The 22324-nt window shown below is 38.9% G+C and overlaps 2 protein-coding genes across 7 annotated transcripts in view; both read left to right on the top strand.

The window, feature by feature from the left end:
* Positions 1-21614, top strand: part of LOC101277417 (zinc finger protein 649) — a 57434-nt gene extending 35820 nt beyond the window's left edge. For 3 of the 5 annotated variants that reach the window (XM_012539373.3, XM_049703442.1, XM_049703440.1), the window contains one exon: positions 839-2696. In XM_012539373.3, coding sequence (XP_012394827.1) covers positions 839-2196 — 1358 coding nt within the window. In that variant the 3' untranslated portion in view covers positions 2197-2696. The other 2 variants (XM_049703444.1, XM_049703443.1) reach the window with 2 other exon arrangements.
* LOC105748930 (zinc finger protein 84-like) lies at positions 10439-20466 on the top strand. Of its 2 annotated transcripts, XR_007474308.1 has the most exons (3): positions 10439-10623; positions 11738-17925; positions 19230-20466. XR_007474308.1 is itself a non-coding variant. In XM_033417781.2 (2 exons), the coding sequence occupies exons 1-2, from the start codon at positions 10485-10487 to the stop codon at positions 13366-13368; spliced, it is 1770 nt and encodes a 589-aa protein (XP_033273672.2). In that variant the 5' UTR covers positions 10439-10484; the 3' UTR covers positions 13369-20466. The 2 variants fall into 2 exon arrangements, 1 of the variants encoding a protein (XP_033273672.2); XM_033417781.2 differs by having other exon boundaries at positions 11738-20466.
* Positions 21615-22324: the final 710 nt, after the last annotated feature.

The raw sequence follows: 22324 nt of genomic DNA, 5'->3' as shown, positions 1-22324 counted from the left end.
AGTCAAACTGTAGTAACATACTAATTCTAATATTCTAATATATTATTCTAATATTCTAGTATATTCCCAAACACCAACCCATTCAGTGTTTGTTGGATGGATGGATCCATCCCTTCCATCTTCTTTTTTTGTATTCCAGTCACAGTGTGGTTCTATTTCTACTTCTGTCCCCATTTTGCGAGGTTCTATTTGGAAAGCAGCCCACATTATATTTATTCATTGTAGACTGCCCAACTTTGTTTCTAAAATAGCTGTTTTTCCTTTTACTGTTTTATAATATTGTCTCTTTTTAAAAAATATTTATTTATGGGCTTCCCTGGTGGCGCAGTGGTTGAGAGTCCGCCTGCCGATGCAGGGGACACAGGTTCATGCTCTGGTCCAGGAAGATCCCACATGCCACAGAGCGGCTGGGCCCGTGAGCCATGGCTGCTGAGCCTGTGCATCCAGAGTCTGTGTTCCACAACGGGAGAGCCCACAACAGTGAGAGGCCCGCAGACCACACACACACACACACACACAGACACTATATATATATATGTGTATATATATATATATATATATATATACACACACATATATATATATGTTTATTTAGTTAGTTAGTTAGTTAGTTACGCCAGATCTTAGATGCAACAGGCAGGTTCCTTAGTTGCAGCTCACCAGCTCCTTAGTTGCAGCATGCAATATTGTCATTTTTCACAGAGCATAGGATACATTTCCATCGTGGACATTTCTCTTAGACTGGGATCTTATCAGAGCTAGCCCAAACCATGGCATTTTTGTACCTTTTTTTACCCCGTAAAATTATCATGGATGTTTTCATTGTTCTTTTTCCTAGAAGAAATATGGGAGATTCACCCTATGCAATGGCACACAGAAAACCAAAACGGGATTAAAACTTTGGAAAGATGTCAGCAAAGTTATGCACTTGGAAATAATTTCGATTTATGCAAAAGTCTTGTTCCTTTAACACAAAGATACAATAATTTTGGCCCACATTGTAAAAGTTTGAAATCACCTTTAGGTTTTGTTATTGAGAATAGAAGATATGCAGGAAAGGATTCTGATGAGTTCAGTGGATATGGGAAATCATCTCTCTACCTCCAGCATAATAGAACTCTTACCAGAATTAAATATCATGGCTGTGTGAAACCCAGTAGCACTAAGTCACAGCTCGATGACCATCAAAAAATTTATCCAGGAAAGAAACCACATACATGCAGTGAGTGCGGGAAAGCCTTCTCCAGGAAGGCAGAGCTCGTTAGACATCAGAGAACTGAAAGAGGAGAGAAACCCCATGGATGCAATGAATGTGGGAAAAAATTCTTGAGGAAGATTCAGCTCACTGAACATCAGAGAAATCATACAGGAGAGAAACCCCATGAATGTAATGAATGTGAGAAAGCCTTTTCCAGGAAGTCACAGCTTATGGTCCATCAGCGAACTCATACAGGAGAGAAACCCTACGGATGCAGTGAATGTGGAAAAGCCTTCAGCCGGAAGTGCCGGCTCAACAGACATCAGCGCTCTCATACTGGAGAGAAATTATATGGTTGCAGTGCATGTGGGAAAGCCTTTTCCCAGAAGTCATACGCCGTTGCACATCAGAGACTTCACACAGGAGAGAGGCCTTACGAATGCAGGGAATGTGGAAAAACGTTCTTTTTTAAGTCAGACCTTACCAAGCATCAGAGAATTCATACAGGAGAGAAACCATATGAATGCAGTGATTGTGGAAAAGCCTTCAGAAGCAAGTCAGAGCTCATTCAGCACCAGCGGACTCACACCGGAGAGAGACCATATGCCTGCAGTGAATGTGGCAAAGCCTTTGCCCACATGTCAGTCCTCACCAAACATAAGAAAACTCATAAAAGAGAGAAAGCTGTGGATTCCCCAAAGCTGGAGAAATCTTCCTCAGTGAGTCATAGCTCTTTATTCATGAGTGAACTCATACAGGAGCAAAACCCTATGAATGCAGTGCCTGTGGAAATGTCTTTTACGGGAACCCAGCCCTTATTAAACATCAGCGAGTTCCTAGGGGACAGAAATGTAGTGATTGTGGACCAGCCTTTTCCAAGAAGTCAAGCCTCAGTAGAAAATGGGGAATTTACACAGGGATTAAGCCTTGCAAATACAGTGAATGCGACAACCCCTTCAGTAATAAATTATGTCTTATATGTTACAGATATTGTGTAGGAAAAAAAAAATCCTCAGATACCTGAGATGGGAAAAAGTCTTGAGCAAGAATCCTCCCCACATTCATTATGTGTCAGAGCTTGCTTAGGACAGAAATGCTGTGGATGGGGTGGTTGTGGAGAACACCTCTGTGAGAAGTTAGGCTTAGTAAATATCAGTGAGATCACATTGGGCAGAAATGCAGCTCTTGTGGGGAAGTCTTTTCCTAGAGGTGATATTGCAGTTGATATCAAAGAATTCCCATAGGACCAAAACCTTAGAGTGTGATGGTTTTTTATGATAAATTGTACCTTATCACTTGTCAGAGGAGCATAGAAAGACAACTCTAGAGGCACTGAAGGTGGAAGACATGTTTAGTAAAATGTGGGAGCACTCATAGAGAAGAAAAATCCCCCAAAGGCAATAAAAAATGGAAATTCTATCACCAAACTAAGTCATGTATCACAGTTTTACCTTGGAAAGTGGGAAAGACTTTTGTAAATAAAGGAAATCTTCTTGGACACCAGGAATTGCATTGTGCGGTGAAAACCTAAGAATATAATGAATGTAGAAGGACAGCTATATTAGTTTCTTATGGCTGCTGTAACCAGTTGTCACAAACTCAGCGTCTCATAACAGCACAATTTATTATCCTGGAGCTCTGAAGTCCAGAATGCATCTCTGGGCCAAAAGCAAGGATGTTCACAGGGTTGCATTTCTTCTTGGAGGCTCTAGAGGAGAATCTGTTTCTTTGCTTTTCCAGCTTCTAGAAGCTGCCCAAATTCCATGGCTTGCGGCCCCTTTCCTTCCTCAGAGCCAGCAATGGCTGGTCAACTCTTTCATCCCTCCAACACTCATTCTTCTGTCTCCTCCTTCCACGTTTAAGGATGCTTGTGATTACATTGGGCCCACCCAGATAATCCAGGATAATCTCCTATCTTAAAGTCAGCTAATTAGCAGCTTTAACTCCATCTACTACCTTGTGTCCCCTTTGCCTTATAATATAACATGTTCACAGGTCCTAGACATAAGGATGTAGACATCTTTGGGAGGCCATCATTCTACCTACCAGAGGCCACCCTTTGGCGCCCAGTGATTCGTGTCTATCCTGCATGCAAATGGATTCATCCTATCCCAGCATCTCCAGATGTCTCAGCCCATTACAGGGCCAACCCAGAATCCAAAACCTAACCTAAAACTGATCAGCTCAGGAGTGCCAAATTTCATCTTCTAAATCTAGTGTTGATAGGCTCTGGGTACAATCCATTCTGAGGTTTCTCTCTGTGAACCTTTAAAACTCTAGAAACAATTTATATGGTCCTAAAATAACTTAATTCCATCTTCTACCTTAATTCCCCTTTACCATGCAATGTAACATATTTACAGTTTCTAGGAATTAGGACATGAACACCTTTGGGATTTGCCATTATTTTGCCTACCACAAAAACATTAGATTTCAGAGAATTTACACTTTGATAAATTCCTGCCTAGCCCTTAAGTAAATTTGGAAAAACATGTTTCCAGAGAAATAATTATCTAAAGTAATTATGATCTAAGTACATTAACATTTTTTCTTTAATCAGAGAATCTTACACTGATTGTTACATGTGAACACCGTGGAATGCTCTTGAAAAGTATAAATCAAATTCTCAGCACTGGAAAAGAACTCTTAAATGTCCTAAAGGAATATGAGATTTATGCTGCTAGAAATACTACCAAACATACGTTTGTATCTATTCTGAAATTGCACAAATTAATATATCCACATATATCATAGTGAACCTAAATCCTGACCAGTATTTTTCACAGCCAACTCCAACAACACCTTTTTCTTCAACAGTATGATGTATATATCGTCCCACCTTAAATAACAAGAAAAGACAAAATACGTGAATGGACTTCTTCAGATGTTGGATAATAGGGAGCTCAGAACAGCTATCTCTGAGAGAAAGAAAACAAATGAAGTAAGCCTTATGATTGTCCCCCAGCCTACTGCCTGGAGAGAGTTTCCATTCTACAGCATAGGGAGGAGGAGCCCCAAAAGATCTCAGTCTCCTTGAATTGAGACAGAGTTTAGAGTTAGTGGAATTCAGTGTGGCTGAAATCAATCCATGGGGCAGATGACAGGAGAGGAGAGAGCTGTGCCCAGAGAGTGAGAGAGTTCCAGAGTTCTAGCAGTCCTACAAGAGATACTGTGAAAGCTATAATAATTATATATGCGAAAGGCACTTGGTAATTATGAATTTAGTCATAGTCTAATGAGTCAAAATCATTTGTTTTAAACTAAATACCATATTCAGTTCATTCTAGTCCTTTTTTTTTTTTTTTGTGGTACACGGGCCTCTCACTGTTGTGGACTCTCCCGTTGTGGACCACAGGCTCCGGACACGCAGGCTCAGCAGCTATGTCTCACGGGCCCAGCCGCTCCATGGCATGTGGGATCTTCCCAGACTGGGGCACAAGCCCATGTCCCCTGCATCGGCAGGCGGACTCTCAACCACTGCACCATCAGGGAAGCCCTCGTTCTAGTCCTTTTTGTGTTCGTTCATAGGCCAGGCTAATTGCCAATAATGAGATTAGAAGCACGGCTATGGTGAGTATTGTTTTTAGGTTATTTGTTTGAGTAGCTCAGGGGAGGGGCAGTAGGAGAGCAATTTCTAGGTCAGAATTCTAGAGTTCCTGCACAAGTTTTTAAGTTGTAATCGGCACATATATGTGAAGAAACTCCCTAGGCTGGAGAAAGAACCACTGGAAATGAACAGGCCGAACCATCCTTGGAGCTTGCACAAAGTTGGGAATAATTTGTGTTTCCACCAACTGGAATGGAAACACCTCCTTAACATTTGGAGACTCACAGTGGAACTTCAGAAGAGCATTGTCTCAGTGGGTGGCTCAAATTGGATCTAGAGTAAAGGCTCCTCTGAACTCTCTTACCAAAGCATAATGCAAACCACTAAAAAAATAAACTGTTTCTAAGTAATTTACTGCTTCTCAGGACAAAGCCCAATAGTATTCAAAAGGAATAGGAAGCAGTCCATCAACCAGTAATGTAAAATTCACAAAGTCTGAAATCTAATTAGAACCTACCCTGGTATGCCAAGAAGCAGGAAAATAGCACCCACAAACCTGAAGGAAAGTTGATAGAAAGAGACCCAGAAAAAAAAAGGAAAAAAATTTAAAGAAAAAAACCCAAAAAATTTAAAACCAATAAAAAATGAAAAAATAAAAAAAATTTAAAAAGAGGAGTAAAGTATAAATAAACAAATGAGACCCAGAAATGACACGGGTGATAGAATTAGCAGAAAATGATGTTAAAACAGCTATTATAAATATTACATATGCTCAAGAAGGTTGCATCAAGTGGATTATAGAAATTATAATTCACTGGGATTCTGCAGGTCTTTTGGTAGTGAATTCTCTCAGATTTTGTTTATTTTAAAATGTCTTTATTTCACAATCATTTTTAGATAATATTTTCCCTGGAGATAGGATTCTAAATTGACAGTGCTTCTCTATCATTTAAAAAGTGTGAATCTAGTATCTTCTGGCCTCCCAGAATTGTTTCTGGTTAGAAGTCAACAATCATTCATATTACTCTTTCCTTGTAACTAATGTGTCTTTTTTTTCTCTAGCTGTTTTCAAGATTTACTTTTTGTCTTTGGTTTTCAGCAATTTCACTATGATGTGTGTAAATATGCTTTGTCATTAAAAAATAGAAACCAAGTTGTCCTTGTAATGCCTTTAGGAATTGTAGTGTTGATTAGTTTTTCATCACTTTGTTTTAATTTGTCTTCTCTCTTTTTTCTTAATCAGTCTTGCTATGGATGTACCAAATTTAGTAACCTTATATAGCAGTTTAAGTTTTTTTATTCTACTTAAGGTTCAAGCTGTTTTTTCTCCCCCAGCCTTGTAAAGTGAGAATTAGATTATTGATTTTACACTTTTCCCTTTTTTCTAATACGAGCAATTAAAGTGATAAACTTTGCCTACAGCCAGTGGTAGGCTACATTTATGTTACATAAGATCTTACCAGTATAACTGACAAGCACACACAGAATGATGTTTTTAAAGTGGACCATGGTTGCAAGAATTGGTAAAGATCTGTCTTGCCCGCTAATAACCCAATATTGTCAATATTTCCCTGCCTAGTTAGTGTTTTTTGCATCTTGTTTATGAAATCTTTGCATATCTCATGATAGTCATGTAAATTTTCCCCTAGAAATTTAAATATTTTACTATTTATATTTAGATCTGTGATCCATTTTGAATTTATTTTTCCCTGTGTGTGAGGCATGGGATGAAAGTTCCTTCTTTTTCTCTCCATATTGTTATCCAGTTGAACTAGTACAGTTTATTGAAAAGACTGTTCTTTATTCCCACTGAATTACGTTGGCATTGTGTCATAAACTAGATGGTAGTGTATACTGAATCTTTTTCCAGGATCTTTGTATTTTGTTCCATTCTTGTATTTACTATCCTTGTACTAATAATACAACACTGTCTAATTACAGTAGGTTTTTACTGAAATAAGTCCCTGAAATCTGGTACTGTTATGCCCTCCAGTTTTTTTCTTCTTCAAGGTTGCCCTGGCTATTCAAGTCTTTTGTACATCCATTTAAATTTTAGAACTCACCTCCATTATTTCTCACCCTCTCTTTCATATACTTTATCTCTTTGCATTCTTTATTCGAGTATACTAATTCTTCAGCCGTATCTATATGGCTATTAGTTTGTCAATTGGTCTCTAATTTTAGTTACCGTATCCAGTTGATTCTTGTTATTCACTGTACTTACATTCTATAAAATCACTGTGAACACTGAATTAGCAAATATTGAACATTGCTCCTAGGGGGATTATGGACTAGGTTTCTGCAAGCTGCTGGTTACATTTGTGTCAGTCAATCAATGGATAACCTTGTTTTATGTGTGTTTCTGCTTAAAGACACCTTATTTAATATGTATCATTCATTTATTAACATTAAACTCACTATAACTCTTGCCTGAACAAAGCTTATCTAACACATATATTTGCTCATTAAGGTACATCACTGCCTTCTTGCACTTAAAAACACTAGACAGTACTTGAGCACTGTGCTTGGGGGCCATTTTAAACAACAAAATTACCAAAAAAAAAAGTTTAAAAATGTGAAAAACGTGACACTAAGTAGACAACGAAAAGGACACTTGTTTACAATAGCAGAGCTGAAATAAGAAGGCAGAACATCATCTTGTTCAGACTTAAATGGGAACATACACATTGGACAACTCAAATTATTCATTGCTCAAACCATTCTATGCATGTCTGCAAATGTTCATGAAAGTGCCGTGATTATTGATTTTGAGTCAGAAAGAAATTTTAGCAGGTAGGTGAATTCACAATAAATCCACGAATAATGAGGATCAACTGTATTTTATTTTTAAATTTTTCTGCTGGTTTATATATATTTAAATGGTCATTTTAATATTATCTTATTCCTTCCCCATATTTTAGATATCTTATTTCTCAATATATTAATGCTTTATATTAAACATTCATGGGCTTCCCTGGTGGCGCAGTGGTTGAGAGTCTGCCTGCTGATGCAGGGGACACGGGTTTGTGCCCCAGTCTGGGAGGATCCCACGTGCCGTGGAATGGCTGGGCCAGTGAGCCATGGCCGCTGAGCCTGTGCGTCCGGAGCCTGTGCTCCACAGCAGGAGAGGCCACAACAGTGAGAGGCCCGTGTACCGCTAAATAAATAAATAAATATTCATAATATTCTGAGCTGATAATTCCTGCATGTGTAGTCATTTCATACCTGATTCTATTGTTCTATCTGTTGAAAAGTGTTCAGGATAAAAGCTCCTTGAGGACAGATTTTTGTTGTGTTTATATGAGCACTTAGTTCTTCTCCACCTTTTAAATATATGTTAAAAATATTTTACAGAGATTACTGTTTTAGGGATATTTTACCTGCAGGATATAGTGAATATGCCTTTCAAAAACTTCTGATTTACTGGATTAGTTGATAATTAAGTGTTCAATTGCAAGATAGATAAAATGGCATTTTACTTCTTTCCATAATGACTGGTGAGAACTATGACACAGAGATATAGCCTTTGTAACTTACGGTGAAAACAGCCAGAACATGTACCTGTAGGTCTTTTTCTCATCAGTAATTGTCACCACACATTGGAAGAAGAATGTGTAATAACTACAGGAATTAATATCATTTGAGTATATTTCTGTGGACTTTACCTGGGAGGAGTGATAGCCACTAGGTTCTGCTCAGAAGAACCTGTACCAGGATGTGTTGTTGGAGAATTCTAGTAACCTGTGACACTAGTTAAAGATGATTGCCCTATCATTTGGAGCACACAGCCAATAATAGCCCTTCCTTTTTCAGTTGCCCTAGCTTTCAAAGGGCCTCAAGATATTGAATTTGAGTTTATAGACAATAGATTCTCAGACCCTCTTCTGTTCCCAGGTGGAAATTAACGTGTTTTCACCTTCATTAGATTTTTAATATGCCAAGGTCAAAGTGTGTCCATTCCTGAAACATTCTGTACTCTTCCTAGACGTCCCACACCAAGTCCAATTGTAAGTGTCCAAGTCTTTGTCATTGCCCATGAACAGGCTATCAGGCTACCAAAGCAGATATAATCCTTAATTTCAAACCTGGAAAAGAGCCATGGAGAGTAGAAGATGAAATGCAGTGTCAGTACTTTTCAAGTGAGTGAGCAACTGAGAGAGCAGCAAGATGGGAGACCTTGAAAGTAAAGTGCTTAGCCATGAAGTGTTGACCCTTCCATGTGTGTTTAACAAGGCTAAAACTCTGAAGGTCATTACAAATACCTAAATCATTGGCAAGGCTCTCTTGCTTGCTGTTTCAAGGAAGATGTGCCTCTTTTTCTCTCTTTTGGTTTGTTTCAGTGTTCAGTAGAACATTATTTTCTTTGCAGCATCCAGACTTCCTCCTTTTCTTCTGCTTCCTCTTTGGCAATGTCAGTTCCTGTTTTCTCCACATCTCTTGTTTTCACTTCTTTTACCTGGTCAAATGTAACAATTCTTCCAGTTAATACAGCAACACCTTTTATCCTGGGGTAAGGAGATTTGGCCCACTGTGCAGGTGGCTTTCTGTGGGCCATGTGAGAATGTATCAGAGCAAGCTAGAAGGTGGGAATGTTGACCACAGTGGTGGTCTCTAAGTATGATATTGAATCTTTGGGAAGGTTCATTGGCTATTGCTTTCAGAATTAATTAGAGAAGAAAGAATCAGTAGGATAGGATAACTACACTTGAGGTGAGAAGCTGAGGGTCCTTTATTTTAACCTCCTTCCCCCAGATATTTTTTCAAGACTTTAGTTGACATCTTTCCTTTGTAGTCATTGGTTGTGTCTGATGGATGGACTTTCTCCATGCTCTGGGCATCTTCTAAAGTCTTCAGAGTTGGAAAGCATAAAGCCTCATCTTTGTCTATTTCTATTATTTGTTAGCAGTGTAATTTCATTAAATTTCATGGCCTTAACAATACTATTTATATGCTGATGACCCCCAAATTTCTGTCTACAGGCCAAACCTTCCCTTATCCTCATATAGTCACCTGGATACTTCCTCTCTGCACTTGGAGACCTAATATCTATCTCAAATTCATGTCACTTTTTGTTCCTCTTTTCACTCACACCACAAATTTAATCCATTACCAAGTCTGACCTTCCTGTCTCCTTATTATATCCTGATGGCCTCCACTCTTTCCTGTAACTATTGTTTTCACTCAAGCCTCAATATCCAGTATTTTTTGCCAAAATTTTTATAGTTTACTTGAAGATACTCTCACTTCTTTAATCTTATTTCTCTCTATTCTCCACGTAATAACCAGATGATTTTTTAAATTTTACTATTTTTATTTATTTATAAATAGTAAGTAAGGAAAGTCAGTGTTTCGGGCTACTCTCCCCCAAAGGTCATGAACATAAACTTCAGAAACATCTGGATTTTTAAAGACATAAGGTTTTGACAGTTACTTGGAAAGAAAAAAAGGGGTATGGGAAGATAAACCATCATACAGAAAGAACAGTCTTCAAGTGGAAGGGTAGAGAGAAATATCTAACGTATAATCTAAGAAAAATGCTATATGACATTATATGACATTACCAATTTTCACAACCACAGTCCACAAACCTAAAAAAGTATTTATGTCACAAGATTTAAAACCTTGTGATACAGATACGCAAAGGATGACTTTTTTTTTTTTTTGCGGTACACGGGCCTCTCACTGTTGTGGCCTCTCCCGTTAAGGAGCACAGGCTCCGGACGTGCAGGCTCAGCGGCCATGGCTCACGGGTCCAGCCACTCCGCGGCATGTGGGATCTTCCCGGACCGGGGCACGAACCCGTGTCCCCTGCATCAGCAGGTGGACTCTCAACCACTGCGCCACCATGGAAGCCCAAGGATGACATTTTTTTTAAAAGGTGAATTTTAATTTTATTTATTTATTTATTTTGGCTGCATTGGTTCTTTGTTGCTGTGCACAGGCTTTCTCTAGTTACGGTGAGCGAGGCCTATGGGCTTCTCATTGTTGTGGCTTCTCTTGTTGTGGAGCACAGGCTGTAGGTGTGCAGGCTTCAGTAGTTGTGGCTCACAGGCTTAGTTGCTCGCCACATGTGGGATCTTCCTGGATCAGTGATCGAACCCGTGTCCCCTGCATTGGCAGGTAGATTCTTAACCACTGCACCACCAAGGAAGTCCAGGATGACATTTTTAAAGTGAAAACTAGTACATCTGTCTCCTACTATTACCTTGAATGGCATCCTGTTACTATTAGTATAATATCCAAATTCCTTCCAGGGTCCTCCTATACGTGAGCATTTCCTGACTACTGACTATATTTTTGTTTACTTCTTTGTATAAAAATATTTGAAGTATAACATAGTTAATTTTTACAATCAGCACACTGTATAATGAGCATTTAGATCAAGAATACCAGAGTACTGTGCCGGATGCCATTGTGTGAATATAAAATAATTTATTCATTCTGCATTCAGGCCTTTATGAGTAACCCTTCTATATAGTTTTATGTAAATGTCTTCCTTTATTTTTTTTTGAAAATATTTATTTCTAAATGGTTTAGACTTAATGTGAAATCCCAAGATTATACACAAATTTTATGCACATTGTTTTTGCAGATATCCTTAAGTGGTAATTTAACCACATTTGCTTTATCATAGTCTATCTATCTGTCATTACACACATACACACACACACACACACACACACACACACACACAGAGGTACATATTGTTTTCCTGAACTCTTTACCCCTAAATACCTAAGTGTGTATTTCCTAGAAACAAAGTCATTTTAAAAACATAAACAATACAGTTATCAAAATCAGAATATTAATATTGTTACAGAACTATTATCCAATCTACAGAGTTTATTCAGATTCTACTGATTGTCTCACTAATATTTTTTATAGTAAATGATAAAAAAAAACCTTCTTTTGCTGTCTTGCTCATTCTTCCATGGGTACTCTGGCTTTAATCTAGACGTCAGAGCTTGCTAATTATGACTCAACTTCTTTAGGCAAGAAACTATATGGATGCAACAAAAGTGCAGTGAATACTTGTAAACTACTCATGACCATGCCTTGGAGAACTCAGGCAGGAAAGAAACCCCATGAATGCTGTGATTGTAAGAGAGCCTTTCCCAGTAAGTTAAAGCTAATCACTCATCAGGAAACTCACACAGGAGAGAAAACATATGGATGCAATCAACATCAGAAAGTCTTCATTACAAAGTCAGTGCTCACCTATCATCAGAAGACCCATCACAGAGAAGGGAAATCCTATGGATGCAACAAATGTGGGAAAACTTTCCCTTGGAAGTCAAAACAACTCACTTTTCATCAGAGGACTCATTCAGGAGAGAGACCTTTCAGATGCAGAGTATGTGATAAAGCCTTCATGGTTAAGACATATCTCACTGTACATCAGAGAACTCACACAGGAGAGAAACAATATGAATGCTCAGATTGTGAGAAAGCCTTCTCAAAAAAGGCTCAGCTCCTGATTCATCAGCGAATTCACACAGGAGAGAGACCATTTGGATGTAGTCAATGTCAGAAATCCTTCATTACAAAGTCAGCACTAATCTATCATCAGAAAACCCGTCACAGAGAAGGGAAATCCTATGGATGCAACAAATGTGGGAAAGCTTTTCCTTGGAGGTCAAAACTCATTTTACATCAGAGGACTCATTCAGGAGAGAGACCTTTCAGATGCAGAGTATGTGATAAAGCCTTCATGGTTAGGACACATCTCACTGTACATCAGAGAACTCACACAGGAGAGAAACCATATGAATGCTCAGATTGTGAGAAAGCCTTCTCAAAAAAGGCTCAGCTCCTGATTCATCAGCGAATTCACACAGGAGAGAGACCATATGGATGCAGTGAATGTCCACAAGCCTTCATCCAGAAGTCAGATCTCAGTAATCATAAGAAAACTCATCATGCAGTAGGGAAATCCCATGAATGCAGTGAATGTGGGAAGGTTTTGTCCTCTAAGTCAACTCTCATTATACATCAGAGAAGCCATACAGGTGAGAAACCCTTCAAATGCAGTGCATGTGATAAAGCCTTCACATCAAAGGCACATCTCATTGTACATGAGAGAATTCATACAGGAGAGAGACCGTATGAATGCTTAAATTGTGAGAAAGCCTTCTCCACTAAGGCACATCTCATGATTCATCAGCGAATTCACACAGGAGAGAGGCCTTATGGATGTAATGAATGTCAACAAGCTTTCATCCAGAAGTCAGGTCTCACTAACCATCTACAAAATTGTCATTCTGGGGTAAAGTCGTATGGATGCAGTGAATGTGGGAAGGTTCTGTCCTGTAAGTCAACTCTCATTATACATCAGAGAACCCATACAGGTGAGAAACCGTTCAAATGTAGTGTATGTGACAAAGCTTTCGCAGCTAAATCCTATCTTACTGTACATCAGAGAATTCATACAGGAGAGAGACCATATGAATGCTGCAATTGTAAGAAAACGTTTGCTACTTTGTCAACTCTCATTGGTCACCGGAGAACTCACACAGGAGAGAGACCCTATAGGTGCAATGAATGTCAGAAAGCCTTCTTTCGGAAATCAGCCCTGGCTAATCATCAGCAAACTCAGCATAGAGGAAAATCCTCTATGCAATGACAGTGGGAATGTGAGAAATCTCTTTTGATTAATCTTATCTACTCAGAGAACTCATACAGAATAGAAATGCCTATGAACGCTCTGATTATATAGACCCTTTTGGAACTCCTGTAGGAAAGAAACCTTATATATGGAATGAAAGTTGTACATGTTCCACCTGAAGACATCTCCTCATTATACCATAGAGAATCTCACCAAAAAAGAAACATTATAAAGGCAGCAATTGTCAAAAGACTTTATTTGAAAGTCACAGCCTATGCATTTAGGAGGTAAAAACCTATGGATGCAGGGAAAGTGGGAAATTATTCTTTTTCAAGTCATATTTGTTAGACATTATGGTATTCATTCAGGAGAGGGACCCTACAGTTGCAGTGAATGCAGCCAAGCTAAGAAAAATTACATCTCATTGTACATAAAAATAGAAATTTTAGGAATGTTGTGATAATGACAGTATTCCCTAGAAACTCAAAACTCTTTGAACATCTTGTACAGGAGAGAGATCCTGTAGGTGCAGTGAATGTGGTAGTCTTAATGCATATCTTCCGATAATGCATGTCTTCCTTACATCAACAAACCCAGATAGGAGGAAAGCCTTGTTAATGTAGTACATCCTTCATATAGATGTCAAAGCTCGCTAATCATCCACAGATTCATATAAGAGATAAATCTTTTTGAAACAAGGAATGTGGAAAGCTTTTGAAAGTGACATATTAAACACCAGTTACTTAATTCAGGAGAGAGTCCAGTGGATATAGTTAAAGTCTGCCTTTCGCCACAAAAGGGTGCGAATTGCAGTGATTGTCAAAATGCTTTATTTACAATTCAGAGCTCCTTAATTGCCCACTAACTCATATAGCAGAAAGACTCCATTCTCAGGGGGATAATTTCTAGATTCAATGAAGTTATAAAATCCTTAAGGAATGATATTTCTATACTACGCCAGTAAACTTCTACTTCAGTAAACTCATACATTACAGAAAAACTGTGATTATAGTCACTGAAAATGCTTCCTATGGAGGATTGGCTATCATTAAGCACCATGAGCTCTTGAAAACAGAAACAATTTGCTCCACACAGAGACTTTATGAATGTGGCAAAAGCATCAGTGATAAATTATATTTTATTTTTGCATTTCATGGTTTTATTTCTTCACATCTGACTGTATCTTAAACTGTGATGCATGTTATAGTTGATGGAATGTCATCATTTCATTGTTAGGGCTTTTCTACATTTGGTGGCATTCTAGATTTGAGTAATTAAGTAAAATCTGGAAACTATAGAATGAAATAATTTTCTAAGGGTTTAATATAATTGTTTTAGAAAGGATTCCAGAGAATATTCTACTACAAATATTAGGTATTTTCACTGCAAATACAATGCTGTTTGAATATAGAAAAAAAACAGAACATAAGAATCAGTTGGATTTCAACCAAGGTTTGTAAGAGTTATGTTGTAGACTATATACTACATAAAATGGGCTTTATGTATTTAATTTTATTTTTATTTTTGGAATTACATGAAGAATGTAATTTTTAGAGTTTAATAAATTTCCAGCATAGGCATAGAATGTTGAGTAATATAATCTAATATAAATAGAAATGTTCTATTTCCTTATAAATCAAAATTTAATATGTAATTTGACTCATTAATAAGTCTAAAGAATTACATCACATAAGTTTGTTGTCCTTATTTTTACTGTCTTTTTTAGTATTTCTGCCAACTGTGATGATACATCACTTCCTAAAGCCTACATTTTTCTAGAGCCTTATTTTTGAAATATCCAAAGATGATAAAAGATGTACATAAAATACTAAAAAACAAGCAGCACATGAGACTGAAGGAGGGAAGAAGACAGGGTAATGTGTGGTGAGTTCAAGTGCATTGTATTTCCACTGCTGTGTCAAACAGGAACTTTGGAATCATTATTATAACATGTCCTTGGGCACTACAAACATTTCCTTTCCTCTTAGCATTTCCTAAAATGCCTGGTATTATTCTAATATTAAGAATAATTGCAGAAATTGGAACTCTTGCACATTGCTGGCATATAAAATGGTTCCATTGCTATGGAAAAAAAAGTTGGTGGTCTCTCTAAAAAGTTAAATATAGAATTACTATATGACCCAGGAATTCCACTCTTGGGTATATACCCAATGAAATTGAAAACAGGTACTTAAATACTTGCATAACGTTATTCATAGCAGCACTATTCACAATAGCCAGAAGGTGGAAACAACTCAGATGCCCAGCAGTGGGTTATTGGAAAAACAAAATGTGGTATGTGTATATACACGTACCTATACATACACATATATGTATAATGGAATATTAATCACCTATACAAGTGAAGTATCGGCATACATTATAACATGAATAAGCCTCAAAAACAGTACACTGAGTGAAAGAAGCCAGACACAAGAGATCACATATTGTATTTCTATTTATATGAAATGTGCAGAATAGGTAAATCTATAGAGACATAAAGCAAATTGGTGGTTACCAGGACCTGGGGGGAAGGAAAAATTGAGACTGAATGATTAATGGATATGTAGTTTTCTTTTAGAATAATGAAAATGTTTTGAAACTGGATAGAGGTGGTGGTTGCATAACATTGTCAATAGAGTAAGTGGTCACAGAATTGTATACTTTGAAATGGTTAATTTTATATTTTGTGAATTTTTACATCAATAAAAGTATATTTGAAAAGAATAACATTGCAAGAAACTTTGCACTCAAAATGCAGATAAAAATCAAGTTGCTTACCAAAAAAAAACCTGCTCAGCAAAACCGGTGTAAATATATCTTTTTTTTTTTGCGGTACGCGGACCTCTCACTGCTGTGGCCTCTCCCATTGCGGAGCACAGGCTCCAGACGCGCAGGCTCAGCGGCCATGCCTCAAGGGTACAGCCGCTCCGCGGCATGTGGGATCTTCCCGGACCGGGGCAGTGTCCCCTGCATTGGCAGGCAGACTCTCAACCACTGCGCCACCAGGGAAGCCCAAATATATCTTCTTTAACTTAATAGATATTAGCTACCAGAACTTTATAGCTAACATCATATTTAATGATGAAAGTTTGAAGACGTTCCCTAGTTGTTCACCATTGAGGTACAAGTCTGCTGCCTCTATTCCTGCTTAACACTCTGCTGGAGGTCTTAACCAGCACAGCATGACAGTAATAACAACTAAAGCGTTTAAAATTGGAAACAAACTTGTCATTATTTGCAGATGATGTGATTGCCTATGTGGAAAGAGGAGAACCCACAAACAACCATGTAAAATAATGAGAGTCCACCGTATAGCACAGGGAACTGTATTCAATATCCCGTCATAAACCATAATGGAAAAGAACATAAAAAAAGAATGTGTATATATATGTATGTATATATATATATGTGTGTGTATATATATATATATATATATAAAACTGAATCAATTTGCTGTACAGCAGAAATTAACTCAACATTGTAAATCAACTATACTTCAAGAAAAAAAAAATAAAAGGAATCTAGTAGAATTCTCTAGATGCTTGCTTGCAACTTCAGGCACTAGCGATAATCAGAACACTTTTGAAAAGTTCTCTATTCACAATAAAAATTATGAGAGAATTTGAAAGATTTATATCACTTTATTGAAAGACCTTTAAGATGACCAAAATAAAGGAAGTAGATTGTCTATTAAATGAGAAGCTATGGTTCGCCTCCAATAAATAAGTCTTTTAAGTACCAAGATGCAAATAAACATTGTTGAACATCCAAGAACATGCATGAACTTCTTTTTTTTTTTTTTTTTGCGGTATGCGGGCCTCTCACTGTTGTGGCCTCCCCTGTTGCGGAGCACAGGCTCCGGACACGTAGGCCCAGCGGCCATGGCTCGGGCCCAGCCACTCCACGGCATGTGGGATCTTCCCGGACCGGGGCACGAACCCGTGTCCCCTGCATCGGCAGGCGGACTCTCAACCACTGCGCCACCAGGGAAGCCCTCTTTTTTTTTTTTTTTTTAACAAAAGGTTCAGAGCCAGCATGACTAAGCACAGGCAACAGAGCACAAAAGTTAAAGTAAAAAACAGATGTAATATGGAGTCAGTTATTCTTCCCTATTATAACACTGAAGCTCAGAGTCCAGTATGAACATGACAGAGCTCATCCCCATGACCCTGGGGGTGGGTTTGGGGCAGGAATTGGAGATGAGGATCCACTTTGCTGTCTCAGCACAGCGCTGAGTGCTCTGTCTATCCCACGCTCCCTCACATACACACAGTTCACAGCAGTGGACTCAGGAAAGTTTCCCCCTCAGCTGCACCTGCTCTTAATTAATTCTGTCTTAATCCCCAGGACCTGCAGATGCTGGCTTGGGACCAACGTTTACCGCTTCTTTGCAGATACACCACAATCCCTTTGCAGATAGTGTCGGTGCCTCACAGGTGACAGGGTAATTGCAGAGATTTGGGGGGAGATGGACTCGTGATCTCAAGACACATAACCGCTTTGGCTTACATGGCACGTATTTACTGACGGCCACAGTCCTGCTGCCCGTTTCCAAAGCAGAGATAAACCCTGGTGAGTGTTTGCTTATGGCTCGGACTTGAACAAGGTTTGGGAGACAGTGCCTAAGAGGAGAGAGCAGCTGAGGAACTGGACAGGACAGAGGTTTCCCCTTGGGTCTCAGGACAGTTTTGTCTCAGCTGGACTCTTTCCTGGACTGAGAGAGGGATGGGGAAGGTGTAACACCGGAGACCACACAGCAGCAGTAGATGGTCGTGGGTACTCGGCTGGAAGGGGAATGGACATTGCCGAAGCTGAGTCCAGCCTGAGGATAAGGGTTGCTTTTCTTCCTACTGCTCTTTCCCTTTAAGATTGGAGACTAGGTTTTCCATCAACTCAAACCACTGAGAACTAGACTCAGAGTTGAGAAATTTTGATGTCTAGAGTTCAAGGTTAATGTTCAGACTGTTCAGCTGTGGTCCCTGTTCTCTGCACACACATTTGCACTCAGACTCACACTGCTCCACTATTGCCCTCACAGACAGATTCCAGAATCTGGATGGACCTGGAGAAACGCATGGGCATGGGACCTAGAGGGGTTACAATATTGTATGCTTTTCTTTGCCACTGAAAGGCACAGTTTAAAAGCAATCCTGCATAAGAGTCCAGCCTCTGGAGGCCAGAGCGGCTTATCTTCAATTCCTGGCTCTGCCTCCTACAGTCTGGGGGATTGGGAGCTCCTGAGTGAGTCTCAGCTTCCCAACCTGTGAGCCAGGAATAGGAACAGTGTCACTCTGAATACTGAATAGAGTGAATGAACATTAAAGAAGGTGATATGCCGGCCCACAGCAAGTCTCTAGCAAATGGTAGTCATGACGGTCTCTCCCGCATGATTCTAGAGCCAGTATTTTGCAGCCAGACACACAGCTGGCCACACTGTCATCAAACTTCACCCTATCTCTCTGTAATTCTATATTGATTCCCCAATTCCATCTTGTGTTGTTTTGGACGTTTTGTGGGAAGAATCTGAATGACTCTTCTCTCTGTGTGTTTGTGTGTGTGTGTGTGAGAGAGAGACAGACAGAGAGACTGTATCTAGACCACACCCACATTTACCAGTATACCAGTGAATTAATCCCAAGAAAACTTATGAATAATGAGACATTACATCCAAACATTATCTCTTATTCAGCAAAGAAGGCTATCGAAGATGTACTTAGGAATTTCTTCTCAGCAAAGATTTCCATAGCAGAGGATAACCCCTTTAAACAGATCCGTGTTTTTCTTTTTTTGCTTTGGCTTTGTGATGCAGTGCCCCTTAGACCTTAAAAGGGGGAAAAAATCTGCTTTCTCTCTTTTTTAAATTTTATTCAACATAGTTTTGGAAGTTTTAGCCACAGCAATCAGAGAAGAAAAAGAAATAAAAGGAATCCAAATCGGAAAAGAAGAAGTAAAGCTGTCACTGTTTGCAGATGACATGATACTATACATAGAGAATCCTAAAGATGCTACTAGAAAACTACCAGCGCTAATCAATGGATTTGGTAAAGTAGCAGGATACAAAATTAATGCACAGAAATCTCTTGCATTCCTATTTATTGTAGTTGATTTACAATGTGTTAATTTCTGCTGTACAGCAAAGTTATTCAGTTATACATATACATATATATACACATATGTGTGTGTGTGTATATATACATATATGTATACATTCTTTTTCATATTCTTTTCCATTATGGTTTATCACAGGATATTGAACATAGTTCCCTGTGCTATACAGTAGGATTTTGTTGTTTATCAAAAATCTGCTTTCTTAAAATTGGCTAGTAGGATTTGAATTATCCACTGACTGACTTTGAATTAGAAACTTCCATACTGAGTCACCTTTAATCTAGTAACAAAAGAGAAACCAGTCTGATTTAAATTTATTTTAAAACTAATACTCAGACAGTATTTACATACCTTGGGTCAGATCAGACCTAGCCTGCCATTTACTGGAATTTAGTGACCTTGAGAAAGTTAAAAAAAATCTCTCTGCCTCATTTTCCATCCATGTAAAATAGAACAAGAATATTCTTTTACACTGAGCATTCAGTATTAACTTATATGAAGGGCCTGTTCGTAGCCCTACATGCGAAAGCTCATCAATAAATTGTATCTCCTGGTATTTTCTCTGAACGGACTGTGAGCCGCTTACTGGAAAATGGATTAGAAATACAGAAATTGGTAGCTCTGTTCTAATTTCACCCCTTCTTTATCTGTGTTTCTATCTTCCTAATCACTTCCACTTGTCATATCTCTCTTTATACTTCCCCCTTATGTGAATAAGTCTCTTCCAAATCCAACCTGCCTTTTCTTTTATTGTCTTCAAGTCAGTCTCCTTGAAGATACAGGGTTTGTTTCCAGCATTCTGGCAGCCGGGAACTCTCTCAAACATCACTGCCCCCAGCTCCAAGTAGCAAGTCTGACTGACTGTGCCTGACTCACCAGTTCTTGATCTGTTCTTTACAATTCCATTTTCATTTTCATATTTATTTCTGCCTGATGCTTGCCTCTATGGCACTTGCAGTACTCAAGGTTTTCCCACTTGTCCCTGCTGTCAATTTTTTTTTTTTTCCATAAAGAGAAACCCATGAAGCACCAAGCACCAGGTGGAAAAAGCAAACTCAGCAGACATCTTGAGTCCTATTGCAGAAACTTTTCATCTATAGCAAACTAAGCCCATGCGCCACAACTACTGAGCCTGCACTCTAGAACCCAGGAGCCACAACTACTGAGCCCGTACGCCTAGAGCAACAAGAGAAGCCACCGCAATGAGAAGCCCGCGCACCACAATGAAGAGTAGCTCCCGCCAGCCGCAACTAAAGAAAGCCTGTGCACGGCAACGAAGACCCAATGCAGCCTAAATAAATAAAATTTAAAAACTGTGAGAGCAGTGCCTGGCGCAGGGTCAATACTCAGCACATTGTCACTCTTTGTATGCTTATTTTTCTGGTCTCACAAAACATGGATTACAGTGCACATTTCATCGTGAGCCTAGAGCAGGGATGGGATATGGTAGGATATGATGTATCAGGCCCACGTGTCATTCTAAGAGTTAACTTGGAAGGAAACACTAATTCACCCAGGCCTGATTTGATCCATAACCAGGCTGTCATTCTCTATCATGTTTTAGAGCCTTTGACCCTGGCAGGACCCCTCATTACTGGAGTAAACGAGGGTGGTCATGTTGACTAAGGTCAGTGGGGAGGGAATTGTGGAGGAGCTCAGCAGTACTGTCTTTAGGTCTCTTTTGGAGCCAACATTGTTACTTTATATGTAGAAAAGTCTCCTCAGGACAGACATGCAAGTGGGTCCTGTTACAATTTGTGCTGAAGGAGAAACATTAGAAAAAAGACATAAATAGATCACAAAAGGCAGAGATATGGTGGCAATCAAACTGATTTGTAGGTAGATCTAATATAATAGTCCCAGACTCTAACCCAGATCTTCAACCTTTATTCTTCAGGGCCAGCTGCTTTTGGGGACACACTTTCTCCTTAGTATGTGGAGTCCCTCATGATATTCAAACAAAACCATCATTTTTTATTGTTGTAAGAGCTTAGTCTTATATATAACTTTCTTTGTTCCCTGGTATACCGTATTGACATTAAAATGGAAAAAGCAGAATCCTGGAGAAATTTGCTGCTTATTAACTATTTTTGAAAACCATTCTTGTTTGTTGGTAAAGATGGTATTAAATTCATCTATTGGGTTATTTTAAATCCTGTGTGTGTGTGTGTGTGTGTGTGTGTGTGTGTGTATTTTAACTAGGAAAAAAATGTCAAAAAGTCAGTCATATACCTTGCCTCCTATGGGGCCATGAGTAACTGTGATGCCTCCAGAAATGTGATGGACGGCCACATGGGAGAGTGGTTGAGCATGGTTCCGATGAAATTCAATTACTATCGTTTCACAAAAATTTGCTGACCATGTCCTGCGGGCCACATAGTCCGCTGAGTGCTGGCTGGGTAGAGGTACCAGGACAAACATGCCTCCTGATACTAAATTTAAGCTCAAGGGGTGAAATGCAGATTAAGTACAAAATCTTAGGTAAATAGCAGAAGGAGACCTGGATGAAAGCTAAAGAATTTTTGCTCTAAGAGAAAATAACTGGTGGTACCTAATTTAGAATGAAGGATTAGAGGTGGCCTCTCAGATAGAGTGATGTTCGCTGAGACCAAAATAATGACTATGCCGGTATATACAGTAGATTGTGGGAAATGCTGCAGGCAGAAAGAAGAGAATGTCAGATGTCCCTGATGTAGGAATGAGCCTGAAAACTCAAGTCATCAAAAAGACACCTGTGTAACTGAAGTGTCCTGGGTGAGGAGAGGAACAGTGGAAGATAAAGCTGGGACAGGATGAAGGATTTTGTCTTTTATCCTAAATAGACTGGGAATTCTGTCAAAGCTTATCGAGGGGAGTGATGTGA

This window comes from Orcinus orca, chromosome 20, assembly GCF_937001465.1.
Source record: "Orcinus orca chromosome 20, mOrcOrc1.1, whole genome shotgun sequence".
Taxonomy (NCBI): domain Eukaryota; kingdom Metazoa; phylum Chordata; class Mammalia; order Artiodactyla; family Delphinidae; genus Orcinus; species Orcinus orca.
The sequence above is the reverse complement of the archived record's forward strand: the minus strand, read 5'-3'. Positions and strand labels throughout refer to the sequence as shown.